Here is a 24,426-nt window from a genome sequence, read left to right as displayed (position 1 = left end):
TTACTAATGAATTAAAACTATAAAAACACCTAAAAATAATGAATATAAATTATTAAATCAAAGCAAACTAAAAAACTGAAACTTTCAAACATGGGATCAATTTCATTAATGAACTAAACTATAACAAACATCTAAACTAAATATAATGAATCAAATTAAATTAAAACATCCTAAAAACGCAAACTTTCAAATATAGAATCAATTTTATCAATGAATTAGAATTATGAATAAAATAAATTAATAAACCAAATCGAAACCTAAATTGTACCTAAAAAAAGATTAATTAATTAAACTAAGAAATCAGAATCAATAACAAAACTAAGGAATGAATTAAGACAAAACTAATTAAATTAAACTCGCAAACACATTTTAACTATCACATGGATTAAAACAAAATTAGCATGGACTTATGAATTACGAACAAAAATAATCAAAACTATTTCAAAAACTCACCTGTATTAACAAAAAAAATTTGCCTTTGATGCATTAAGGTGGCTCCCCTCTTCGTATGGATCTCTCTGCTCCTCAAAAAAAAATCCTCTCGCCTTTCTCCTTCTCAAGCCAAAAATCCTCCTCCAAAACCTTCCAAGGAGAGTCCCACTTTCCTTAAACTCCAATGGTAAGTCTCCTTGCAAAAACATGAAATTTTAGAAGTTAAATAATTGCATGAATAGATAAATAAGTAAATAAATTAGAAAATGGTAAAAATAATAAATAAATAAATAAGTTAAGGAAAATAATATAAAGAGGAAAATAAAATAAAATAAAATAAAAATAAACAAATTAACAAAAAATGGGCCCTACGAGCCATGCAAACACGCAAGTCATACAAAAAGTGAGTCTAAAAGTGCCTAATGAGCCAAGTGTGCCTAAATGGGCCTATGGTGAGACTAGGTGGGCCTAAGTAAACTACCTTAAAAGCTATCCTAAAAATGAATAAAAAAACTAAGTCTAAAATAGGGCTGCCAAGGGTCACAATAAGGGGTCAGATAATCCCTCAACCAAAGTCTCTGAGGTGACTCAGAAAAAGGTAAGTGGTGAGTAGTACTGGGCCACCAAGAAACTACTGTGCAGCACTGAAAACGAACTTAAAGACATGTGCTAAAGGGACAGAATTGAGGGTCTACATTAGTACATTTGAATTAATTAGTACATTTTTTAAATCTTGAATGAATTAATAGATTTTCATAGAATTAATTTAGTATAGTTAATTTATTAACTTAATTAACAATATTAGTAGCTTCCTAATTTTTTCAATTTTTTTTATATTTTCATTTGTTAATTAGTACATTTGAATTAATTAGTACATTTTTTAAATCTTGAATGAATTAATAGATTTTCATAGAATTAATTTAGTTAGTTAATTTATTAACTTAATTAACAATATTAGTAGCTTCCCAAATTTTTCAATTTTATTTTATATTTTCAATTTTTTTTCTTTTCAATTGTAATTAATTAGTACATTTGCAATAAGTTTGATTGACATGATTACTATATTTGCAATAATTTTATTTTTAATTACTTGGTTAATTTAAATTTTTATTCAATTGTAATGAAATAGTATATGTTCAATAGAGTTGCAATGGCTAGTGGAAGTGGAAGTGGAAGTGGAGGTGGAGGTGGAGGTGGAGGTGGAGGTGGAGGTGGAGGTAGAGGTGGAGATGGAGGTGGTGAGAGTGGCACATTCAGCCGAGATTTAGCTTGGAAGTATTGTTCACCATTAGAGGGAAACCGAAATGGGACAATTTGTAATTTTTGTGGGCTGGTGATGAAGAGTGGAGGCATTAGTCGATTCAAGTATCATTTAGCGCATAGAGACCCAAATAACAATACCAAATAGTGTCTTTCAGTGCCACCCGAAGTGAAAGAAGAGATAGGAGAGATGTTACATGAAAAAAGTAAAGCAAAAGCAAAGAAAACTGCAGATATTGAAGAGATCAGGGATCAATTACGTGGCACTATGGGGGCTAAGCATACACATGTCATGGACGAGGATGATGATGAAGATGAAGAAGTGTACATGTATCCAGCAAATATGGACCTGGATAAGCGGGATGCTTATCGAGAAGTGGTCCGTGCATCGAAGGCAACAAAATGGGAGTGACAACAACATGAAAATCTTGTAGGAAGCAAGCGTAAAACAGGGGAGTCGTCATGAGGTAGTAGTGCACCGATAATGCAGAAATCTCAAAGTATGCGACATTCAGACCCATCACCGCCTATTGCACCCTCACTTTATAAGTCTTCTAAGGTAAAGCAAAAAAAATATTAAAGATATGTTAAAGGGTGGTTCAATTAAAGAAATGATGGGACACTTAATAAGCAAATTCTTCATTTATGATAGCATCGCGCCCAATAAAGCAAACTCTCACCACTTCAAGAATATGATTATTGGTGCACAACAAGCAGGTAATTTTTAAGTTCTCAAATTTTATATTGTTTCATACCTTCAGTAGGTGTAGTCTTTTATGTCATGTTTTAAATATTTCTTACATATGATTTGTAGGAATGGGAATTGAACCTCCATCTCCATATGAAATAAAGAATAAGTACTTGGAAATGGAGTACAAAGATATGGAAGCTTATGTGAACCAGCAAAGAGAAAAAGGGAAGACATATGGTTGCACCATAATGTCAGATGGATGGACAGGGCCCACAAGATTAAGCATAATTAATTTCATGGTTTATTCAAAAGGGAGTACGGTGTTCCTCAAGTCAGTCGATGCATCCAACAAAATCAAAGACCACAAATACATATACAAGCTATTGAAGAATGTTATCAAAGAAGTCGGGGTAGATAATGTGGTCCAAATTGTCACAGATAACAGGTCAACATTCGTGAAAGCAAGGAAGTTGTTGATGAAAAAGTTTAACTTATATTGGACCCCATGTGCGGCACACTACATCGACTTAATGTTTGAAGACATTGGGAAAAAACCTAGTACTGCTGAGGTAATACGCAATGCTCGCAAGATAACTAACTTCATTTACAATCATTGTTGGTTACTTGCAGAAATGAGAAAGTACTGTGGTGGAGACATTGTTCGACCAGGAGCTACAAGGTTTGCTACAAACTATATTTCTCTTGAAAGTCTTCTTAAAAAAAAAGGGCTGATTTGAAGAAATTGTTTATGAGTGATGAATGGGCACTACACAAGCTTAGTCGGACAAACATTGGACGAGATATAGAGAAACTAATGTTTGATCATCCGTATTGGAATAGAATGAAACATGTTGTTTCATACTTTGAGCCACTATACATGGTGCTTCGAATCATTGATTCAGAAGTTGTTCCAACAATGACATTTGTGTACAAGCTTATGCAAGTGATGAAAGAAAATCTCAATCGTCAACAAGTTGGTGATTGGATCTTCAAAATACTCAAAGATCGTTGGGAGAAAACACTAAAACATCCACTTCATGCAACAGGTACTTAATTTTCATCAATTGTTACTTTGATTTTATTTCATTTTCTCTTACACAATACTAAATCTACATAGTTTTATTGTAGCATACTTCTTGAATCCAAGGTTTCAATATAGGCGTGGAGTTGGTAGTGATCCATATTTAATTCAATCAGTCCATGAAGTATTTGCTAAATTAGACCCAAATGCTTAATCGGTTGGTCAATTTGGAAATGAGGTAAATAAGAAACTCTTATTTTACTAAAATCTCTTATTTCATTCATCATTTTATTTGAACATTTACTAACAAATATGATATTAATAATTTAATTTATGAATACATAGCTTGTGCTTTTTCGAGATGCAAAGAGAGGATTCAGTGATTGAGCGGTGGTTGCATCAAGGTCAACCATGGTGCTCGATAAGTACTATTTCTTAATAGAGAAAAAAAATTGATTATCATTATTGTAAATTCATCACATAATTATTTATATAATTATGAATTCCCTTGCAGCTGAATGGTGGTTCATGTATGGGAACCAAACACCTACATTGAGAAATTTGGCCATTAAAGTTCTCTCACAAACTGCGTCATCTTCTGCTTGTGAGAGAAATTGGAGCACATTTGCTTTAATCCACACAAAGCAACCCAATCGTTTGGCTTACTCCAGAATACAACAATTAGTTTTCTATTACTACAATATGAAGCTAAAGTTACACAATATGGAGGTAGAAAATGATCGAGTTGCTAAGAAAGACTACCTTGATCTTCTTGACATTTCAGTAGAGGTGGGTGAAGAAGAAGAGAATCAGTTATTCCAATGGGTTAGGTCTATACACTTAGATGATGATGTTGGTAATCCTGATCCACGAATTACTGCCCATGCTCGAGAATTTGGAGTTGATGTTAAACGTGTGTTGTCTGAAGAAGTTCACATTGAAAGTTTTAGCAAAGATATTGAGGATTCATTTCAAGGGGCATTGAATTCCCACCAAGAGGTTGACTCCACAAGTATTGGCCAAAGTAGTAGACCTAGTGCTGCTGGTACTTTTGCTTCTGGTTACGATGGTTCAAGAGGTGGAACTAATGATGGAAGTGATCACGTAGGAGGAGATATTGGGGAACGCCAACAATGTCAATATCCAATGAGTTAATTCACTTGTGAAAATGATTTCACACATTGCACACAAGATGAAGACCATGGCTCTAGAAGAGCTGGTCCAGGTATAGGAGCTATTGGGAAGCCATACAAAGGAAGAGAACGGACGATGACTCCATATAACGAGGAGTTACTTTCAGGGAGTTTTGAATCTATGAGTATAGGAACTCAATTTAGTGACTTCTCAAATGAGGCTAACGTTTACCCTCCTTATGTGATGGGTTATGGTCAACCTTCAAGTTCAACTGATGAAGAGTATGGTATGTCGAGCTACCCCTTTACTGCACAAATGTCTTACCAAGTTCCATATCAAATGCAAGAAGGATTTGACATGAACACATGGGTCAATCTCGAGTATCCTATCCATGTAGAGGCAATGGGCAGGACTCAAGAGATATATGCATGGCATGTTATAATTTTTAACCAATATTATCGAGGCTCAATGAGTTGGTACCAATATTGTCTCCAACAGCAAGACGGGATTCCTTCATCTACCAATTCCATTGAACCACATCAATCCTCATTTTGGTACTAAAGGGTCATTGTAAAGTAATATGTACAAATTATTGATATTTAATGAAATCAAGTCTTTTATGAAGCTTCATAATGAGTGTACAATTACAAAATTCACATTTCTTATCGACCGACATGATATAATTACATTTAATATCGCAAATTATATCATACACATATCAAATTCTTCAACAAAACAACTTTAAATTGTCTATTATATTTCTAATTACATTGCTATGAGGTTTTTCTTACATTTCCATGAGTTTTGATCAAATTTTGGCATACCAAAATTTTTTTCCAAAATATCCGCCGATATTTCTCCAATATATCCGATATATCCGTAAAATCAAGTTACCGATATATCCGTAATTACCGATATTTTCATCCTTGGGTATAACCATCTTTGCAAGCTTTTCAATTGTGTTCCATCTTTTTCAACAAGCATTAAAAATTATTCTATTTTTGAGGGGTTTTTTTTTTGTTTTTTTGTTTTAATTATGTTTTATACTTCTATCAATTTCATACATATCATAAACATTTTTAGTTTAATAATATAATATTTATTATCATTAGTGTATAACATAACTATGATAATAAATTTTATTACCAACTCAATATAAATTATACCATTTTTTTTTCCTCATTTTTTCCCATTTTCTTTACATTAATGAAGTTTAGGAATTTTACATACTAGAAAAAACCTAAATATTTTCTTTGATGAAGCTAGAAAAGTTACCACAAATAGAAATATTTTTTAAAAAGGGTACAACCATAGTTTTAAAAGGCTCAAGGCGCACCAAGGCACAAAGTAGTCTTGGAGCCTGAGGCACAAGGCACACCTAAGGCGCGGGCTTTAGTGAAGTGAGGCACACCCTAATTTACATATATATTTTTATATAATATAATCAAATTTAACAATTATTTATTTGTCCTAAACACATAAATCATCAAATACCATCCAAAACTTCAATTTACTTTTGAGCTGACGTATTCTCATACGCCTGCAGTTTACTGTTGAGCTCTGATACATGTCACTCCCTCTCTATATTAATCTCTATATATAAATTTAGCACCAAGTTTTAAAAGTGTATAACATAGATTTGAAGGTGAAAGTGAGATATCAAGGATTCAAGAGAGATGAGTAGTGGTGGAGGAAAGGTGGTGTGTGTGACTGGAGCTTCTGGGTTAATAGCTTCATGGCTGGTGAAGCTCCTGCTCCAAAATGATTACACTGTCAAAGCAACAGTTCGTGACCCAAGTCAGTTCTGTATCTCAACTCTCAACCTTCAAGGGCATTTTTACTCACATATCCTTCCATTAATTTAACTCACCAGTTGTGCTTACATGTATGTATATTTGCCACAGATGATCCAAAGAGGACACAACACTTGCTTTCACTCGATGGAGCTAAGGAAAGGCTTCATTTATTCAAAGCAGACTTATTGGAAGAAGGGTCTTTTAATTCTGTGGTTGATGGATGTGATGGTGTTTTTCATACTGCATCCCCAGTTGCAATGGACGTTATTAACCCCCAGGTTCATCCTACACCACTTCCATTTCTATACTTAAATGGAGCTAACTTGTATTTCTCTTTTCTTTTTTTTATGTTCAGGCAGAATTGATTGACCCTGCATTGAAGGGAATCATCAATGTCCTAAGGTCCTGTGCTAAAGTTCCATCTGTCAAAAGAGTGGTTGTAACATCATCTATGACTTCAGTTGTATTCACTGGAAAACCTCTCACTTCTGAGGTGCTAATTAATGAGAGTTGGTTTTCAGATCCTGTTTTATGCAATGAATCAAAGGTTTGCATCTGAGCTTATTTCTTATCACATACCGTCTCTTTTGCATGTTTTATGAAATAGTTTACTAGTTTTCCACTGGAAGTACTAGAAATATGAGAGGGTATCTATCAAATCATCAATTTGTTTTGTTTTTTCACCCCAAGTTTCATTTTAACTCCTATATTAGCTAGAAATTGATTCAAACATGTGCTTTGTGTGCACAAGCCTTCGAATGTGTTGGTAAGTTTTTGTATTGATTAGTTGTTGCACTGCATACTGAAACCATTTCTAACCAAATGTTATTGTTTAAGTTTTTGATAGCTATGGTATGTGCTTTCAAAGACCTTAGCTGAGGAGGCTGCTTGGAAGTTTTCAAAAGAGAATGGGATTGATATGGTCACGATAAATCCAGGAGGGGTGATCGGTCCTCTCTTACAGCCCACTCTTAATCTAAGTGCAGAGTTATTTCTGAACCTCATAAACGGTACGCTTCAGCAACTGATGAAAATGTGTTCCATGTTTTGTTTTTTCTTTCTTGTTTCTCTAGTTAAGTACATGCTTCATCTCAAATATTAATTCCATCCAAGAGTCCTCGTGTTTAAACATGGAGTTCCATGCCCAATGGTCATCTAGATACTAAATTGGGAAACATTTCATATGCTAGTTGATAAGATAGTTTTTGTTTAGCCTCATAAGCCAATATGGTCTTGGAAGATATAGTGGGCCATTCAAGGACTGAAAATGAGTGTAGAATTCCCAGATAGCATATGGCCGAGGGACAGAACATCTACATACATTCATCAATCCCTCTGACTGACCCCAAAATAAATGACCGATTATAAAATTCTGAGATTGGCTGGATGAAACCCGATTAATCAAATTAATTCAGGCCCTATAAACTTGATCTATATCTTCTAAATAATTTTAGTAACTTGTTGAACATGTTTTACTGATTTTAACATTTGCTCAAACATGTCAAGTAAATTTACTTCTTGCATTAACTAATACTCCTTGTGTGAATGGGTTTAAACTGCATAACCAATCTGGATAGTTTAATTCCCCACCCACCATCTGATCTTGGGCAAGGGTTGGGCCCTCCCCTGCCACCACCTGCCTAGAATTTGGGAATAATTCTTGGAGAACTAAAATCAGTTTGTCATTAATGATTTGAACCTTCATGGTCTATACTTCAATCCATACTGGTGACGTTATCCACCAATGAATCAATTGACAATGTCTGAGAAAATGAATGACAAAACATCACAATATCAACAAGCAGATTGCATACTTTCTATCAAGCTACTAAATTCTTCTGATGCAAGCATTTGAAATTTGTTTGTTGCAGGAGCTCAAACATTTCCCAATAGATCATACCGGTTGGTTGATGTTAGAGATGTTGCCAATGCACACATTCAAGCATATGAGATCCCAGAAGCTAGTGGAAGATACTGCTTGGTAGAGAGGGATTTACACTGTTCAGAGACACTGAAGATTTTGCGGAAGCTCTACCCTGATTTACCCCTACCAGAAAAGTAAGTTTCCATTTGTTATTGCTAGTACTCGTTAGTGTCATCATTAGAAGCAAGTGAGATCAATACGATATTACTTCTTATTGTTCCATTGGATTCATTGAAGAGTACTTGCCATATTGTTTCCCCTTAAATAATTATGTCTTGGTATCGCGTATAAATTAAGACCTAAAACCCAAGTTGACTTGTTTGAGATATCAGCACTTGTTTCTCTGACTGAGCAAAAAGTTCTGAGATGGATTCATATATGTTTCATTGGTGGCAGATGCGCTGATGACAAACCTTATGCACCATCCTTCCTCGTATCCCAGGAGAAAGCAAATAGCTTAGGAGCTCACTTCACTCCTCTGGAGGTGAGCCTGAAGGATACAGTTGAAAGCTTGAGGAGAAGAACTTTGTCAGTTTCTGACTCATGGAATTTACTGCTAGCCATGCAAATAAATCATAAACTAATGGTGTTTTCCTGCTAATTCTATAGTTATGAACCCATGATTTGCTGGCTTTTGGGCCTTTTATCTTGTAATATTTGACTGTAAGCATTTCTTATACTAGAAATTGGTATCTGGATCACAAGTTTCCCAATTCAAGTTTTCTATTTGTACTAGAATAAAGTGAAACTCAATCACACTTAGGGAGGGGGAATTAGTCCAAGTGGATTATGAGGGTCCAAGAATGGAATCAGTTGATGGAAATGGTAGAATATGTTGAACAAAATTATATATACTACGGTAAGACACAAAACCGAAAATTGCTTCATATTAATAATTAAAAGACACAGGAAACATTAGGCTTGTGTCCTTGAGCATCGACCCCATTATTCCACAGGCCATGTTGCCACAGAAATGGGTATAATGAAGCGTATTCCGATCATCCAAGGACAATGGGTGTGACTTCACCAACAAAGCTCACAGCTGATACAAACAAACCATGTAAACTTAAACCTGTTACTCCAATGTGCTATTAATTACAGCAACCAAAATCTGCATTCCAACTTGGTGATTCTGTTTTCTTGATCCGCAAACCTGAGGAATAAAATCAATCTGCTTAAGTTTCCATCAAAGTGCTAATGATCTAAAAGCGTTTTAGCTATCAGGGCTCAGGAATTATATTAGTTTTATTTCAATTTTTTGTTGCCTGAAGTTGTGGTGAGATGTGAAAACCTTCCTTCATGTGAAACTTTTGAGCTCGGTGGAGCCATTGACTGAACAGTTCTCAACCACTTGGCTCTGCTAACTCAACAAAACCATAATCATAACTACTCGGGTTACTGTAGATTGTGGAAAGCTTGAAGGAGAACAACTTCATCAGTTTCTGATCCATGGTATTTATGCTGACTCTAGGCATGCAAATAAACCATAAACAAATGGTGTCTGGCAGGAAATCTTACTGTATGGCCTTCATCTTGGCCAAGAGAAATCAACAACATGCTTAGCAAGTTGAAAGCTCTTCAACACGTGCATCAGTTGGTACAAAGCCTGCAGAACTCAAATCAGAATTGGGATGTTGTACCTATCGATTCATGCTGACAAGTCAATATGCATTTCCTCTCAGCCATTATACACTGCCAAGGCAATGTTCTTGATTATGTAGGTAATAGCACAGTGAGCTCTTCCTCTGAAATCTTAAGCAGTGAGGTGGCATAGTACCATCAAATCATGCTAGCTGAAATATCAAATCCAACAAAAATAAATAAATAAATAAATCAATTGGGAACATGGGCACAGAACTGAAAGAGTCAGGATCAAACTTAACCTTATGCAAAACATAGAACTTTTATACCATTTAAAACTTCATGTGGGACTGATATTATTCTAACCCACATTGATATCGATGCTCCTATTATACATATAATGTTAAAGTAACTTATTAGCCTATAAATAAGGCTAATATGAGTAAGATGAGATTGATGATGAATAATATGAATTTTTCTGCAGGACTTGCAATTTCTAATGTGAGGCTCTAAGATTTGTCTTCTAGATGAGACTTCTAGATCTTTAATTTTTTTTATCATAAAATAATTTTAAAATTTTATTTTTTTATTACTTTTTTCCTTTACATTGTGTTTTTTTTATTATTAATTTTTATGTCCACAAAGTTTTCTAAAGACTTTACAAATGTAAGAACCACGAGTTCAAAGGTCGTAGTTTTAAATCTTATAAATGTTTGTAATTAGACAAAAGTCTACATAGTAGTTTTGAATCTGAGTGAATAGCGAGTCATTCGTATTGCTCAACACTCAATTATTTTGGTGTCCTCTTTTGTATCATAGGGACAACAGACAATAAGTAAAATTATAAACAATAAATAGAATGTTCTTAGTTGAAAAGCTTCATGATCTTAATCTACCATAGCTAATTGAATGAGATTCAATAGATACATTCCATTTTCTTTCCCGAGTTAACCAAAAGAGGTTAATTACATGAGTTTCAAACTTGAATTTGGTTTTTTATTAATAATAAGTTTTGGTGAGTATTTGGTAATGACTTAATAATTTAATTTAAATCATTCAGTAAATTAAATATATTTTATAAAAAAACTTAATAATATGATTTAAAGTAAAAATACAATTTTAAATAATAAATAAAAATAATTAATTTATTCTTATGTTCATACTTTTATTTTATTTTATTTTATTTTATTCTCATTTACTTTAGTTACCTTTATGATCTCTTTTGTTATTCCACAATTTTCATTATTACTCGACCTCTTTTTCATCGATTATAGTTTATGAAGATAAATATGTTAATTTGAGACTTAGAATAAGTTTTAAGTTAATTTTATCAAATAATCTTAATTTTTAAAATAAAAATTAAGCAATTAATTTTAAGTCATCACCTTAAGTATAATTGAACTTAAAATCAACTTAATTCATTAAATAATTAGAATTAAGTTTACCAAACACCCCTTTAGTCACATCCTTTTTTTAGGTTGGAGGAAACTTTGTGATCTATAAATTCCCCAGCACATGTGGATCGGTGGATTTCTCATGATTGCTTATACTGTGTATGCGGCCATTTTGATCATAGTAGTTGGCCAACCTCTCTAACATATGATACAATTTAACTTCACACCACGGTCAATTTTAAAACGATTAGAATTTGATTATAGTTAATAACTTAATTGTTTTCCACAAGTGCCTAAATAATAATAACAGAAAAAAAAAAAAAAAACTTAATTTAGAGGTAGAAATGAAAATTTTAAATTGTAAAATCTCAAGAACATTAATGCTTTTTTTATTCAAGTACCCTCTCCAAATGTAAATAAAGTCATTTTTTTTAAAGCATGGTTTTAGGAAAACTACTAAAGAAGCAAAAAAAAAAAAAAAGTTAAAGAAAAATTATTTTCTCACATTATGTTTATCATAAAAATAAAAATAATAATTAATATAATTAAAATTAATTAACCATACATTTTCAAATTATCTAATTTAAAAAAAATTAATTTAAATAATATTTTAAAAGATATAAAAATAATTTATTAACTTTAAATCTATTTTCCTTCAATTTCTTTTTTCCTTCTAGTTTTCCAAAAACCTAAATAATAAATATAGGGTTAGTACTTTTGAGCTCTAATTGATGCTAGCAAAGGCCCAATAGTTTTGAAGAACTACATAAGTAAAATAAGTGTCACAGGTCAACTAGTTTCTGAATCCCACACTGGAAAGTGTAAATGAATTTTATTATTTTAACCGAATATAGACATTTAAAAGAGAAAGTGATAAAGTGTGTTGAGTAGACATTAACACCCCATGAAATTCAGTGGCCTCACCGTCTATTGGTTTTGTCCCTTCTTATTACAATTGATTTAAATTGAGTATCCATAACACAACCATGTATATTCTCAATGCTAATTTCAACTTTTTGGAATCAACCTCCAACAACAACACAATCACATTTCTACTTCACATAACCTTATTCTCGCCCTTCTAACCTTTATTCTTCCCCTGCTTCTCTACCTCATTGATTTGGAGTGTTCCAGAATAAGCCAAACTCTGCATTTCAAGCCCACTCCATAACCACCAAGGTCGCTGTTGCTAACTTACTAGCATTTGTCTTGGCATTAGGAATTGACTTCACTTCCCATTCTTCTTCTGCTGCTCTCCTCTGCACTCCCAAGGTGTTTTCTAATTCCCTTTCACTGGTTTTCCTGCATCAGATGCATGGTGACCCCTTCTATATGTCACCTATGTCATGCTCTCTCTGTTGACAACTTGCATAGGATGGCACGAACAGACTGTACTCACTGGAATGCAACAATGGCACATGAGAAGAAGCCCTCCAACTTTACCCTTAACCATCATGGATACATGTTACTGACTTCATATAGTTGCAGGTTCCCTGAGTTTGGTTTCCCAATAAATAAAAAATTTTGAACTTGTCCTTAACTTGTTTATGACTCTTCTATCTAACAGCGGATTGGTTACTTATCAGAAGAAAACCTGCCCCATTATCATCCTTACCATGTAAGTGGATGATATAAAATATAGTAAAAGAGGTGGATGAAAAATATTTATCTAATAGCAAAGATTTCACTTGATTATATTGAAATCTGAATAATTTTCCTTTTTACTTATTTTTTTAAGTTGTGAAAGCTAAGTTCACCTAGTTGGGATTTGGAAATGAATGATTACACCACCTCTCAAAATTATGATATGTGTAAGGACAGTATCAGATAATTTTTCTTCTAATATCACTATTAAAATATAATATGCATACTATGTATAGTGATGGATGATAGATCTAATACCTGTATGAGAGCCCAGTTCCTCATGCTGAGTTGGTGCTTTCTTGGGCTGGCATCATGTCGCATTACTGGCTCCCCCCTCCAGTAATGAACAAACAGGTTCCATTGGTCCTAAAGAAAATGTACTTTGCTTTCGTCTTTTCCTGATTGAGTTGCTTTCTCCATTAGAATCAAGGCCCCAAGTGTGGAATTGCCCAAATCCTAGGAGTACATTCACATGTCGATTATACAACTAAAAGAAAATGAACAAAACCTTAAGCAATAGAGCAAGTGAATGAAGAACAAAAATGTAAAAGTAGCATACAAAGAGTTTTACACCTAGAGGATGTTTGTGTTGTAGTTATTTATATAATTTCTCCATTTCAGTTCCCTTTTCTACATAAAATCTTCCCCCTTTGCCTCCTTTTCCATTAAAATTAAGGTCCTTCTGTTAGACCAAAACTCTGGAGGACCTACATCGTCCACAGTTCTCTCAGGATTGAGAAGTGGCTTACTGCAATCACCATCTCCCACAGAATTCAGGTTCTAAGAAACCAAATGGACAAGGTCCCATCAAATATAATTGGACTTGGGCAATAGGCACAACACAGGGTATGCTCTACCTTACAAAATCTACCTTAAGCAAACAGTAAGGCACTTGGAATCTCTTTCTGCTCAAGAATATTTTCATGTGACCACCATCTGATGTTGTCCCATCCTTGACTACATATTCATCAAGTGCAAGTCTCCTCGACTTGTAAATCATGACTTAAACAATGGCCTCAACATGTCTTGCATTTATTTAATGCAACTCATGATAATAATTCTATTTGAGTGATCAAGAAAAACATCTTTAGCAGTCAAATTTATCCTTAAATAAGTCAAAGAAAAATATTGATGGATAGTTTGAGAGTGGTAGCAAGAGTAGTAGTGTCCATCTAGAGGTTGACAGCAATGTCCATGTACAGGTGCAAACCTCTTGGAATATGCAGAAGGTAGTATCACAAATCTATTCAAAATGGACCAACCCCAATTGGTTTGACTTTCACTGCTTGTCAATATGGCGAAGTCCCATTGGCCAGTCATCCCTTAGCATATTCCTCAACATCACTTTATCTCAGCCTAATACCCTTCAGCCAATTTCATAGATCGTTTGAGCATTGCCATGCCTGCCCCTTAGGGACATTCATTTTTTCCATGTTGTTGATGAGCATGGATGGCTAGGATATATTTAACTGGTTGCTTCAACTCTCATTCTTTTGACAATGGTCCATCTCTGGAGGTTAACTCCCATGATAAAAGGTTTGCAGCCTCCAAGGAATATCGTCCAACCTTGTAGATCAATTATCCCTTTTTGGTGGTTGACTCACATGATTAAAGAGCCACACCCTTCATGAAGGACATTCTCTGAACAACTTTGGGCTAGTAGCCTGGTAGTAAGCACTGATTTTATTGCGACCAACTAGTTCAACTGAGATGATAGGTCATATTCATGCAACTTCCTCTAAACTAGACATGTTGAACTCATTGAACCAAATACATCTAAAGCTACCGGATTATGATGAAGTTTTTGCTCGTCTCACAACACTTAAAGAAAAGTAGCAGTACGGCATAATTAGAAGCTTAGACACATGTATGTTCTCTCTCCTTAGAGAAAACTGAAATTCTTTACATGATTGTGTCTATTTGTAATCTTCTCCAAGTTCTTTATTCCACATGAAGAGTTCTTTTAGTGTTTATATTCTTCTCCAAGTCTCTTTGGATCTTGCAAGCAGCAATAATGTAGAAGGTTCCATAAATTATTGGATTGGCCTTTTCTTTAACCTCTACTATTTAAACTTGTTTGGTTCCATTTGCTTTTATTTTGTCATTTCTATATAATGTTTTTGCAAAGTAAAAGTATTAGCAATTATTTATTTATTTATTTATTTTGTTAGATGAATATCAACTATGGATTACACCTAGATAGAGGTAAATAAGCGCCTTTTGAACTTTGAGATGTTTCCCAATGAAAGGGCTATCACTCCCTTGATTTTTTTTCCTTGTTTTTACCTTGTAATAACTAGTACCTTCGAACTTCAACTATACACCTTCATCAAGGACAAACTTGGAGTTACTGCCAAGCTTGATCTTAGTGACTTCTTGATGCCCAATCAAGAAGTAAGGGTTTCATTCCAATATAAAAACAACAATGAGAGAAAGGATGGAATGACAAGATTAATCAATCCCCTTTTTGAAAGAAAACTAAACTAAAACATGTTTTCCAACTTCAAACAGGAGTAGATTTTCTTAGGAAACAAATACTGCCAATTTGGTGAGAAGATGCTCAAAGAGGGAGTCTTAATGACCACTCTATTTCCTCAAACCCTAATTTGGAAATTTAGCTTTAAATAGTAGAAACTGTAATGATTGTAATTTAGCTAGAATATTTTCAATGAAATTTTTATGTTGATATATCCAACTTTGATGTTATATCAATTAGAAAGAGCAAAAAACACTAGGCTAAAAAATGACACCTTTTAACACCCTTGATTTTTTATTACAAAATTTAATCAAGATACCCATAATTTAAAAAAAAAAAAAAAATTGTTGATTCAATTTGTCCATCTACAATCATTACAATCATTTAGAATATTTTCAGTGAATTTTTTATGTTGATAGATCCAAATTTGATGTTAGATCAATTAGAAAGAGCAAAAAATACTAGGCTAAAAAATGAAACCTTTTAACACCCTTGATCTTTTATTACAAAATTTAACCAAGCTAACCATAATTTAAAAAACTGTTGGTTCAATTTGTCCATCTCCAATCTCAAACCATTTACCTTAGCCTCTAACAACCTTAAGCATAATCAACTTTGAATAGGCAATTAATCCAATGGAGAATTTTGAAAGACCTAAATTGAGAGGATATATAGGAATTGATCCGGAATTGCCAATCCATCTAAAGCACTCACTGTTTTCATATTTAAATTAAATTAATTTTTCCATTTCTCTATAAAGTTCCTGTTACTGTTAGGTAAAAGCGGAAGGCTTGCATTGAAAAGGACCCCTCAAATTTGGCTAGAGATAAACACCCTTTTAGTTAAGATCTTAATTAGGTGCATTCCAAAGTACTTAAACACAATATGTTGCAGACTCTTTGCCTCTATCTCATAGTGGTAACATCGAAGCCAAAGCAATTATGTTAGACTACACTTCTACTTGTAAATCTAATTTAGCCAATCATGGAAGCAAATAGGAAAGAAATATATGCAAAAATTATGGAGAAATTAGGCTCCTTGAGGATCATTAAGGACTAGATGCATAAGTAGAAACTCTCCATTAAACAACGTACAATCTCATCACCACTCCAACATTTCTTTCAAACCACTAAGGAAATACAATTCGATGTGGCATGGGAGTGGTATGTCAGCAACCAAACAAAGTCGCTGCATGTTTGTTACAGAAATTCACTCTTCTTTCTCTAGATTTAATGGGTTGGGTTCTAAATATTTGGAAATCAAGCCTAGTTTTCACTAAGCATCAATTCTTTTTACTTATTTAATTGTATACTCAAGCTAACAAAAACTACAATCAAAATTCTTGAGAAATTAGACAGGGGGAACCTATGAAATTGTAGCAATAAGCACTATATGATGTGTAACCATGATAATTAGGGGGTAAAAGTAAAGCAGCTTTTATTGTCACATACCTGTTAATACAGTCTCAAGGTTGTAAATGAGTCTATGGTGAACCCAGTGACACCATTTCCGGACTAGGTTTTGCATGTTGCTAAGTGCTAGGAAGGCATAGATGACAAGTAGAAAGGGTCATACTGCACCAGGAAACAAGAGTGATGCCAATGAAGCCAATGAGAAGGAACCGAACAACACCATGGTAGTATGGAGGAGAGCAGCACAAGTAGGAGAGATATGACACGTATGGAAGGTTAACTCAATTCCAAATGCCAAGACAAATGCTAGTAAGCTAAGAACAGCCACCTTGGTGTTTATGGGGTGAGCTTGAAATACAAAGTCAGCCTCTTTCCGAAACTTCAAATCAGTGAGGTTGATGAGTAGTGGAACAATGATAGTCAGAAGGGCAAAAATGGCACTAAGGTAAGTAGGCATGAGATTTTATTGTTGTCCATGGTTGATTCCACATTGTTGATGAAAGTGGCAATGTGAACAGACATGAGATTCTATTGTTCTAGGAGGTTGATTCCCATAACAATGTAAATGACATGGTGAATCGATACGGTTGAGTCGTGGATAATCATCTAGGATCTGTTAAAAAAAAAAAAAAATCTCCAAATTAGTAATGAGCCCAGATATAACATCTATCTCATTTGTAAAAGTAAATCAAACAAAATGATCTCCTCAATAAATTAAGTAATGGAAAACAATCTAATAGAGACATAATTCAGCAATAGAAATTTATTGAAATATTATTTAAGAAACTCAATCAATAGTGTCAAATGGATTTACCCAATCTCTCCCCTTTGCTGCCTTAAGGAGCTGCCCTTTCTTTTTTTCTCTCAATCTATTTGCCTGATATATTCCTATTGATTTCTGTATGTATATATATATATATATATATATATATATATATATATATGCATATATGATGTGGTGGATCGGTGTGCCGTCCAAAACCTGCCTACATGTGCTTTAGTGTTAGATTTTGCCGACATCAAGCACCACCATAAAAACTTTAGCCTTATATTTGATTCTTCAAAAATTTGAGGAGAAATGCAAGAAAAAAATAGAGAGGAAAAATAAAAGGAGAGAAAAGATAAAGAAAAATAAAAAGTACATTTAAAGTTAATAAATTATTTTTACTTGTTTCTTCAAACTTCTTTAACTTATTTTTCTTCCTCTATAAAAAGCTTAAATGATTTGAAAATGCATAAGCTTCTATCTAATTTTAATTATATTTGATTTTCTTTTGTATTTAACATGGTAAATCAAACATGAAAGAATCATTTTTCTTAATATTTTTTCCCTTAGTACTTTTCAAGAACCAAAAATAGTATGGATGTTCATGCCTAGATTCACAAGATGGTTCATTTAGCTGCTGCTATGAAACTTACATCAAGAAGGACTTGGCACTTTGCATCAAGAAAGTCTAATTACGTGAAACGCAATTTTATATGTTGTTTCTTAAACATATAACATTTTTATAAATTAAACTAATTACAGAGAATTTATTTAGAAAAATGAATAAATATCATACTTTATATATTGTTTTACATTTCAATTACCATATAATTCATCAGTATAAATAATACATAATCCAAAAAAGGAAACTTACAAATGAGTTAACACATGCTCAATAGATGGCTAACCAAGGTGATGCATTAAAATTTCAACATGACAAAATCTTTCAATCTTATTTGTCATCTCCATCTCTAAATAGCTCCTCAAATCACCTCATTCCTGTGAGAAGGCATGGTTCAAAATCAGCATTAACTTTTCAAATAATTAAACTAATTACAGAGAATTTATTTAGAAAAATGAATAAATATCATACTTTATATATTGTTTTACATTTCAATTACCATATAATTCATCAGTATAAATAATACATAATCCAAAAAAGGAAACTTACAAATGAGTTAACACATGCTCAATAGATGGCTAACCAAGGTGATGCATTAAAATTTCAACATGACAAAATCTTTCAATCTTATTTGTCATCTCCATCTCTAAATAGCTCCTCAAATCACCTCATTCCTGTGAGAAGGCATGGTTCAAAATCAGCATTAACTTTTCAAATAATTATACAAGCAGCAGAAAACACAATGATGGAGTATAAACAACCCAAAGAGACTAAAGCACAGGAAAGGAACTAAAAAAATCCATTGCAGAACTATGTCTCAGATAAAATGTGTCCCTTGGTGGAAAGGAACTGCCCCTAGATGCGGTTTGTAGAATTGCCCTTGCAAACTGGATTTGGAGCCTTGTTCCTGTTTGAGTTTGCTTCTTTTACAGAGGCTGATCAGGTGCTAAGGGGTTGGAGATTCTAAAATCAAAAGGCTTTGTTTTTTGATGATTAGTGCCCAATTGCAGGCTGTTATAGGGAAGGCATTGAAGGAAGGAAACTTGGGTAAGGCCAGTTGGTTTACCACTACACCTATAGAACATGGATTTGGTACTTCAATCAACACAATTATGATGAGACTGATCAGAATCATCATGAGTTATAACAACTAAAGAAAGTACACACCATGCCAAATCAGTGAATGAAGTGAGCACAACAAATACATGAGCCAAGAAGTCCACTGAAGTGGCTCAATTCAGCTTCTTCTTCCCCCCAACCCCTAAAAACAGTTCAAATCTTCTCTTTTCTGCATGTATTTATAGACGTGTGTGTGTGTGTGTGTGTGAGAGAGAGAGAGAGAGAGAGGGAGAGGGAAGGTGTCATCATCTTTTATTCATGTTTTCACCTTTCATCGATCTCAATACTCTGGCAACAAACCACAGCAAAAAATACCTGAAATTCAAGCAGTTCTTGAATTAGTTAAAAGGGAAATGGACATAAAATCCATATTTGAAAGTAAAAAAAAAAGCACAATTAGCTACATACTTTGCTAAAATAATCGCCTAGAGAAAAAGGTAAGTGTACAGAAATAAAAAAAAATAAAAAAAAATCATGTGATTAAAAATTCAAATTGAAGATCAAAAACAGAAAAGAATGAGAACATGTGAACAAAAAAGGGAATTGAAGCTTCACTATGAAGAGTGAGAACAAAAATCAGATCCCTAGCTCTTGAACTTTGAACAATCTGCAAGGAGAAATTTGAAGAAACAGCTAGATTCACTGCAGTTCTTTTATTCACTTAAGCTCCAATCAATTCTTACAAGAACCTTATTTTGCATCTCAAAGGAGAAAAAAATAATGCCTTATTGAGCTAAAAGGTAGCAAACTGCCAATCTTTGTTAGGATTGTAACTTTTCTCAGTGGAGGGGTCCTGAATTCCCTTTTTCATCATCCACTAGTAAGTAGGGATACCCATCAGCGGCATATGCATTCTCACCATCCCATTGTTTTGATAGTTTCTCGATAATAATCATATTTGCAACACTCATTTCAAATATCGGATTTGCAAAATCTAACATTAGAGTTTTTAAGTAGAACATTGTACAACAGATGTATTGTCCCACATATTTATTAAACTTTTAACAAAAGGGAATGGAAGGAAATGGAATCATCAGGAATTCTACAAAAAGTGAGAAATTTAAAGAGCGACAAGGAGCAGATTTTGCGAAAAGAGCTGAGCCGAGCAGCAGATTATACCCGTCAAACTAAATATCACAATTTTGCTATGTTTTGCCCACCTCCCACGGATCCAATAAAGAAATTAATCCAGCTATCCATTTTCTGTGAAAAAAGCGACAAGGAGCAGATTTTGATATCCTGGGGATCCTTATGCCTTCTTAGGCAATTTTTCCTTTCCAACTGTCTCATACTCCATCACATTTCTAATCTCCATTTTGCAGTTAACTTTACCGCCATAACATCAACCCACATTTCAAACCAAAATCTAAACCCTAATGTTCTCTACAATCACAAGATTTTCTAAACAAAGAATGGAAAAGAAATCAATCTTTAATCTTTACCTGAATAGTTCCTTGGAGGAGGCGGTGGCCTATTTGATCACTCAAAATCAGGCCGACGAAAGGCGGAGTCGGATGTTGAGGGTTAGAGTAGAAGGCGGCAGCATATGTCGAGGGTGGATGGCATATGTATATATATATATATATATATATATATATATATATGCCTAAAATTAATTGATTTAGATGAGGGGAAGTTTGAATTTTGACTTTGACAGTATATCCATTTTTGAGAAAATAATCCTCCAAATATGTTCTTAAACAGTGAAAATTATCAACATTTCAAAAGTACCCTCTAACCCTCCTCTCAATAGTGTTTTAAAAATCACCATCCGATCCAGTTCACTTTCGATTCGGCCCATTGAGTTTTAGCTTGGCAAAATGGACTCCTATATGCAGCTTATTCAAAATCATATGTAAGGCACTAATGTGCTAACTGTTTCTGATTGTATGTTATTTCAAAAATTCAATATAAGTAAAATGATCTAATATCTTTTAAACTTATAAAATAATATATATATATATATATATATATATATATATAATTACATAATACAATTTTTCTTTCATTTTCAATATATTTAAATATTATACATATTTTATTTAATAAAATTTAAAATATTAATACATCTATATAAAAGATGAAAAAATAAATATTATTGATTTTAATTATATATATATATATATATATATATATATATATATATATTAATTTCTTCAAATTATTTTAAATTTTAATAAAATATAAATTATATATTTATGACATTACGACCGTCAATCTAATTAGTGAACAGTAAACCGATAACTTTTCTAATTCAATGACCGTTTCAATATTACCTCAACCTACCACCAATAACCACAATTTTTTTTTCAATTTTTTTTTGTAAATTGACATAGGCGACTAGCTATGTCACATAATTTTTCATTTTTTCTTTTTTCTTTTCTCCTTTGTAGTACCTCTTTTTTACCTTTTTTTTTTATGTATTGGTTTCATGAAATATTTTAATTTCAATTTTTTTTTTCAGCATTTCATCTTGTCATATTTATTGATTTTAATTATTTATGGATCTTTTAAACATAAAATAATAATATATAATAAATAATTAATGAGAACAAATTTAATATAAAAATAAATACATAATGAACAAATTTAAATATTTAGGATATAAGATTTTTTATATTTCTACTAAATAAAATATTTATTTATTTTATAAATCTTATTATATTATCATATTATTTTATTATTTATATTTTTAAAATTTTTAAATTTTAATGTGAAAATAAGAGTCGATGATTATGGTTTTAACTTTTTGCTTATGAATCTAACTTCACTGCGATTTTAATTTTTTTCTTGGTTAAGATGTTTAATATTTTTAATTAAAGAAAATAAAAACTTGGTTGTGGTTTTAATATTTTGCTTTGTTAAATTTTTAAATTTTTTATTTATATAAAATAAAAATTAAAAAATATTTTTCATAAAAAATTATATTTAATTATTTATATTAATTTTTTCTTTATTTTATTAAAAATTAAAATTTTTACATACTAAAGTTATCCATTGATCAACATAACCATTGGAAAAGAGAGTATCACTCTTTTATGAAAAGAAATATTGTTGTGATGGGAAGGATATACCACTCTTCTTTGGTTTATCTTAAGGTATGTTACTACTCATTACATATTCGAATGTTATTACGCAATAACACCTATTGACATGACATTTAAAAAAATTGGTACTACTCTTATATTTAAGGGGAATTTATGTAACCATACACCAAGGGGTAAAATTTTGCCTTTTGGAAACTTTACTTTTTACTTTTCAAATTCAGTGGATTTTGTGGAAAATAAACGACCTTTCATACACTATAATAGTGATGTTGAGGCCCTTCCAAAAATACCCTCATGCACTTTGACATAATCAATTGCTCAAAAAAGGCATGTTCCACTTAAGCCAATGACATGGCTCATTTACATGTCATCGGCCATCTAGACACTCCACGTGGCAATATTTTAAAAAAAATATTTACTAAAATATAATAGTGAGATTTACCGGAAATCCTTTCTTCTGTGTCGAATCAAAACCCTAAATCCCTTCTTCTCTCTTTGAACCAAACCCCCCAAATCCCTTCTTCTCTCTTGAACCAAACCCTAAATCTCTTCTTCTCTCTTTGAACCAAACCCCCCAAATCCCTTATTTTCTCTTGAACCAAACCCTAACTCCAAAAACCCATATTTTTTCGCCTTCTTTCACAGCCACAATTTACGAGGGGAGCTTGTAGTGAAAACAGAAAGAGGTGGCCCGAGTTGAGAAGAGCTTTCCCAGGTACGAATCTAATGGATTTATGAGTTAATTTGGGTAGTTATCATTGCTTGTTGAGATATTTGACATAAAATTGGGTAATTTTTTAAAAATATCGCCGAGATTTCGGTATTAATGGGTATTTTTACCCATTTTTCAGAAAAAAAAAAATAAATGTGGGAAATCTCACTAAAGCTAGTGAGGTTGTAAGTTTGTAACTGTCAAAAAATAAAAATAAAATTCTAGGCTTTAAGGTGGTAGGTCTTAAAAAGAGGCTTTGATGGAAATAAAAGGAAAAGTTGATTAATTAAAGAAAGAGTGTAGAGGCCCATTGCCATTTCCAGTAATTGTAGCATAACCCAGCTCCGTAATGTCACGCGCTTTGAAGTTTAGGTGTGGTTCAATGGTTGGCAAAGGTATCCTCATTACCCGCACTCCACTTACCAATCTAGCCCGCACACAGGATACAAAATCTTGGAAATTTACCGATGTTATTTGGTAATCTGAACATAATTTGTGAACAAAGGTTGTGTTTTTTAGCCTGGCTCAAAAATCGTGGATTTAGGGTTTATAAAATTTAAATCCAATGGCATAAAAGCAAATAAAACCCTTGAACAGGTCTAGAAAACACAAGGAGCAAAAAAAATAAAAGCATTTTTTTTTGTTTTCCTTGGGAGTTTTGCATGGATTTCTCTCATAAATCAAACGAGAATGAATTTTCTCGGAAATCGAATGGGGGATGGATTTTCTTAGGAAGCAAATGAGGGTTGAAAAGAAATAATAATAACATGATTAGATTAGTACCTGCGAGGATTGAGAGTGGCAGAGGAAAATAGGGCATGATGCTCGCCTGGAGAGGAAATTCAGCAAAAGGGCTTCTTGATGCCTCACTCGAGTGGCCGTTTTGTTTTTTAGATTTAGTAGAGAAATAAAAAGGAAACAAATCATAAGAACAATATTATAAATCAAAATTATTAATTATTGATTATAAATAATTATTAATTATCCATCTTTATTTTGGTTAAATCAAAATTTCAGTTTTTATCAGTAATATTTTATAAATTAAAATTAATTTGATAAGATAAATTATTAATAATGTTAATTATTTAAATAAATTAATGTTAATAGAAAATTTTATCACCACATATTTTTAATACAAATGTAGAAAATTTCTAAACATTTAAAACAATATGGCTTTTATTTATCAATATAAAAAAACATTATATTTTAATTTACAAAAAAAATCAAAATTTACATGAACATTGTTATATATATACATTATATATATATATATATACAAAAATTAACCTTCTCAATTCTGGAGCTTATTCGTTACAAGAACTTTTTTTCTCAAAACTGATTGGTTGACAAAGAAAATTCCAATATTTATTTATTTTTATTTTTTTTGTTTTTCCA

The 24,426-nt window shown here is 32.6% G+C and overlaps 2 protein-coding genes and 1 long non-coding RNA gene across 7 annotated transcripts; 2 read left to right on the top strand and 1 right to left on the bottom strand.

Annotated features, from left to right (window-relative positions):
* The first annotated feature begins 1,582 nt into the window (after positions 1-1,582).
* On the top strand, positions 1,583-2,104 carry LOC104881790 (uncharacterized). The gene is made up of 2 exons (XM_010663006.1): positions 1,583-1,748; positions 1,851-2,104. Exons 1-2 carry the CDS (start codon positions 1,583-1,585, stop codon positions 2,102-2,104), a joined length of 420 nt encoding a protein of 139 aa, XP_010661308.1.
* Positions 2,105-4,673: 2,569 nt separating this feature from the next.
* Positions 4,674-9,704, top strand: LOC100260317 (phenylacetaldehyde reductase). Its single transcript, XM_010662997.3, has 8 exons — positions 4,674-4,824; positions 6,195-6,335; positions 6,443-6,612; positions 6,690-6,881; positions 7,182-7,344; positions 8,206-8,392; positions 8,655-8,760; positions 9,663-9,704. Exons 1-8 carry the CDS (start codon positions 4,674-4,676, stop codon positions 9,702-9,704), a joined length of 1,152 nt encoding a protein of 383 aa, XP_010661299.3.
* Positions 9,705-12,116: 2,412 nt separating this feature from the next.
* LOC104881786 (uncharacterized) lies at positions 12,117-20,843 on the bottom strand. 5 transcript variants are annotated; one of them, XR_009467855.1, is made up of 7 exons: positions 20,715-20,843; positions 19,541-19,587; positions 18,703-18,827; positions 17,580-18,530; positions 16,805-17,378; positions 13,136-13,333; positions 12,117-12,827 (listed from the first exon to the last, which is right to left on the bottom strand). It is a non-coding gene; the product is annotated as an uncharacterized LOC104881786 (long non-coding RNA). The 5 variants fall into 5 exon arrangements; XR_787710.3 differs by having other exon boundaries at positions 12,117-12,726; positions 18,406-18,530; XR_787711.3 differs by having other exon boundaries at positions 12,117-12,677; positions 18,406-18,530.
* Between the last annotated feature and the right edge of the window lie 3,583 nt (positions 20,844-24,426).

Source organism: Vitis vinifera, chromosome 15 (genome assembly GCF_030704535.1).
Source record: "Vitis vinifera cultivar Pinot Noir 40024 chromosome 15, ASM3070453v1".
Lineage (NCBI taxonomy): Eukaryota > Viridiplantae > Streptophyta > Magnoliopsida > Vitales > Vitaceae > Vitis > Vitis vinifera.
The sequence above is the reverse complement of the archived record's forward strand: the minus strand, read 5'-3'. Positions and strand labels throughout refer to the sequence as shown.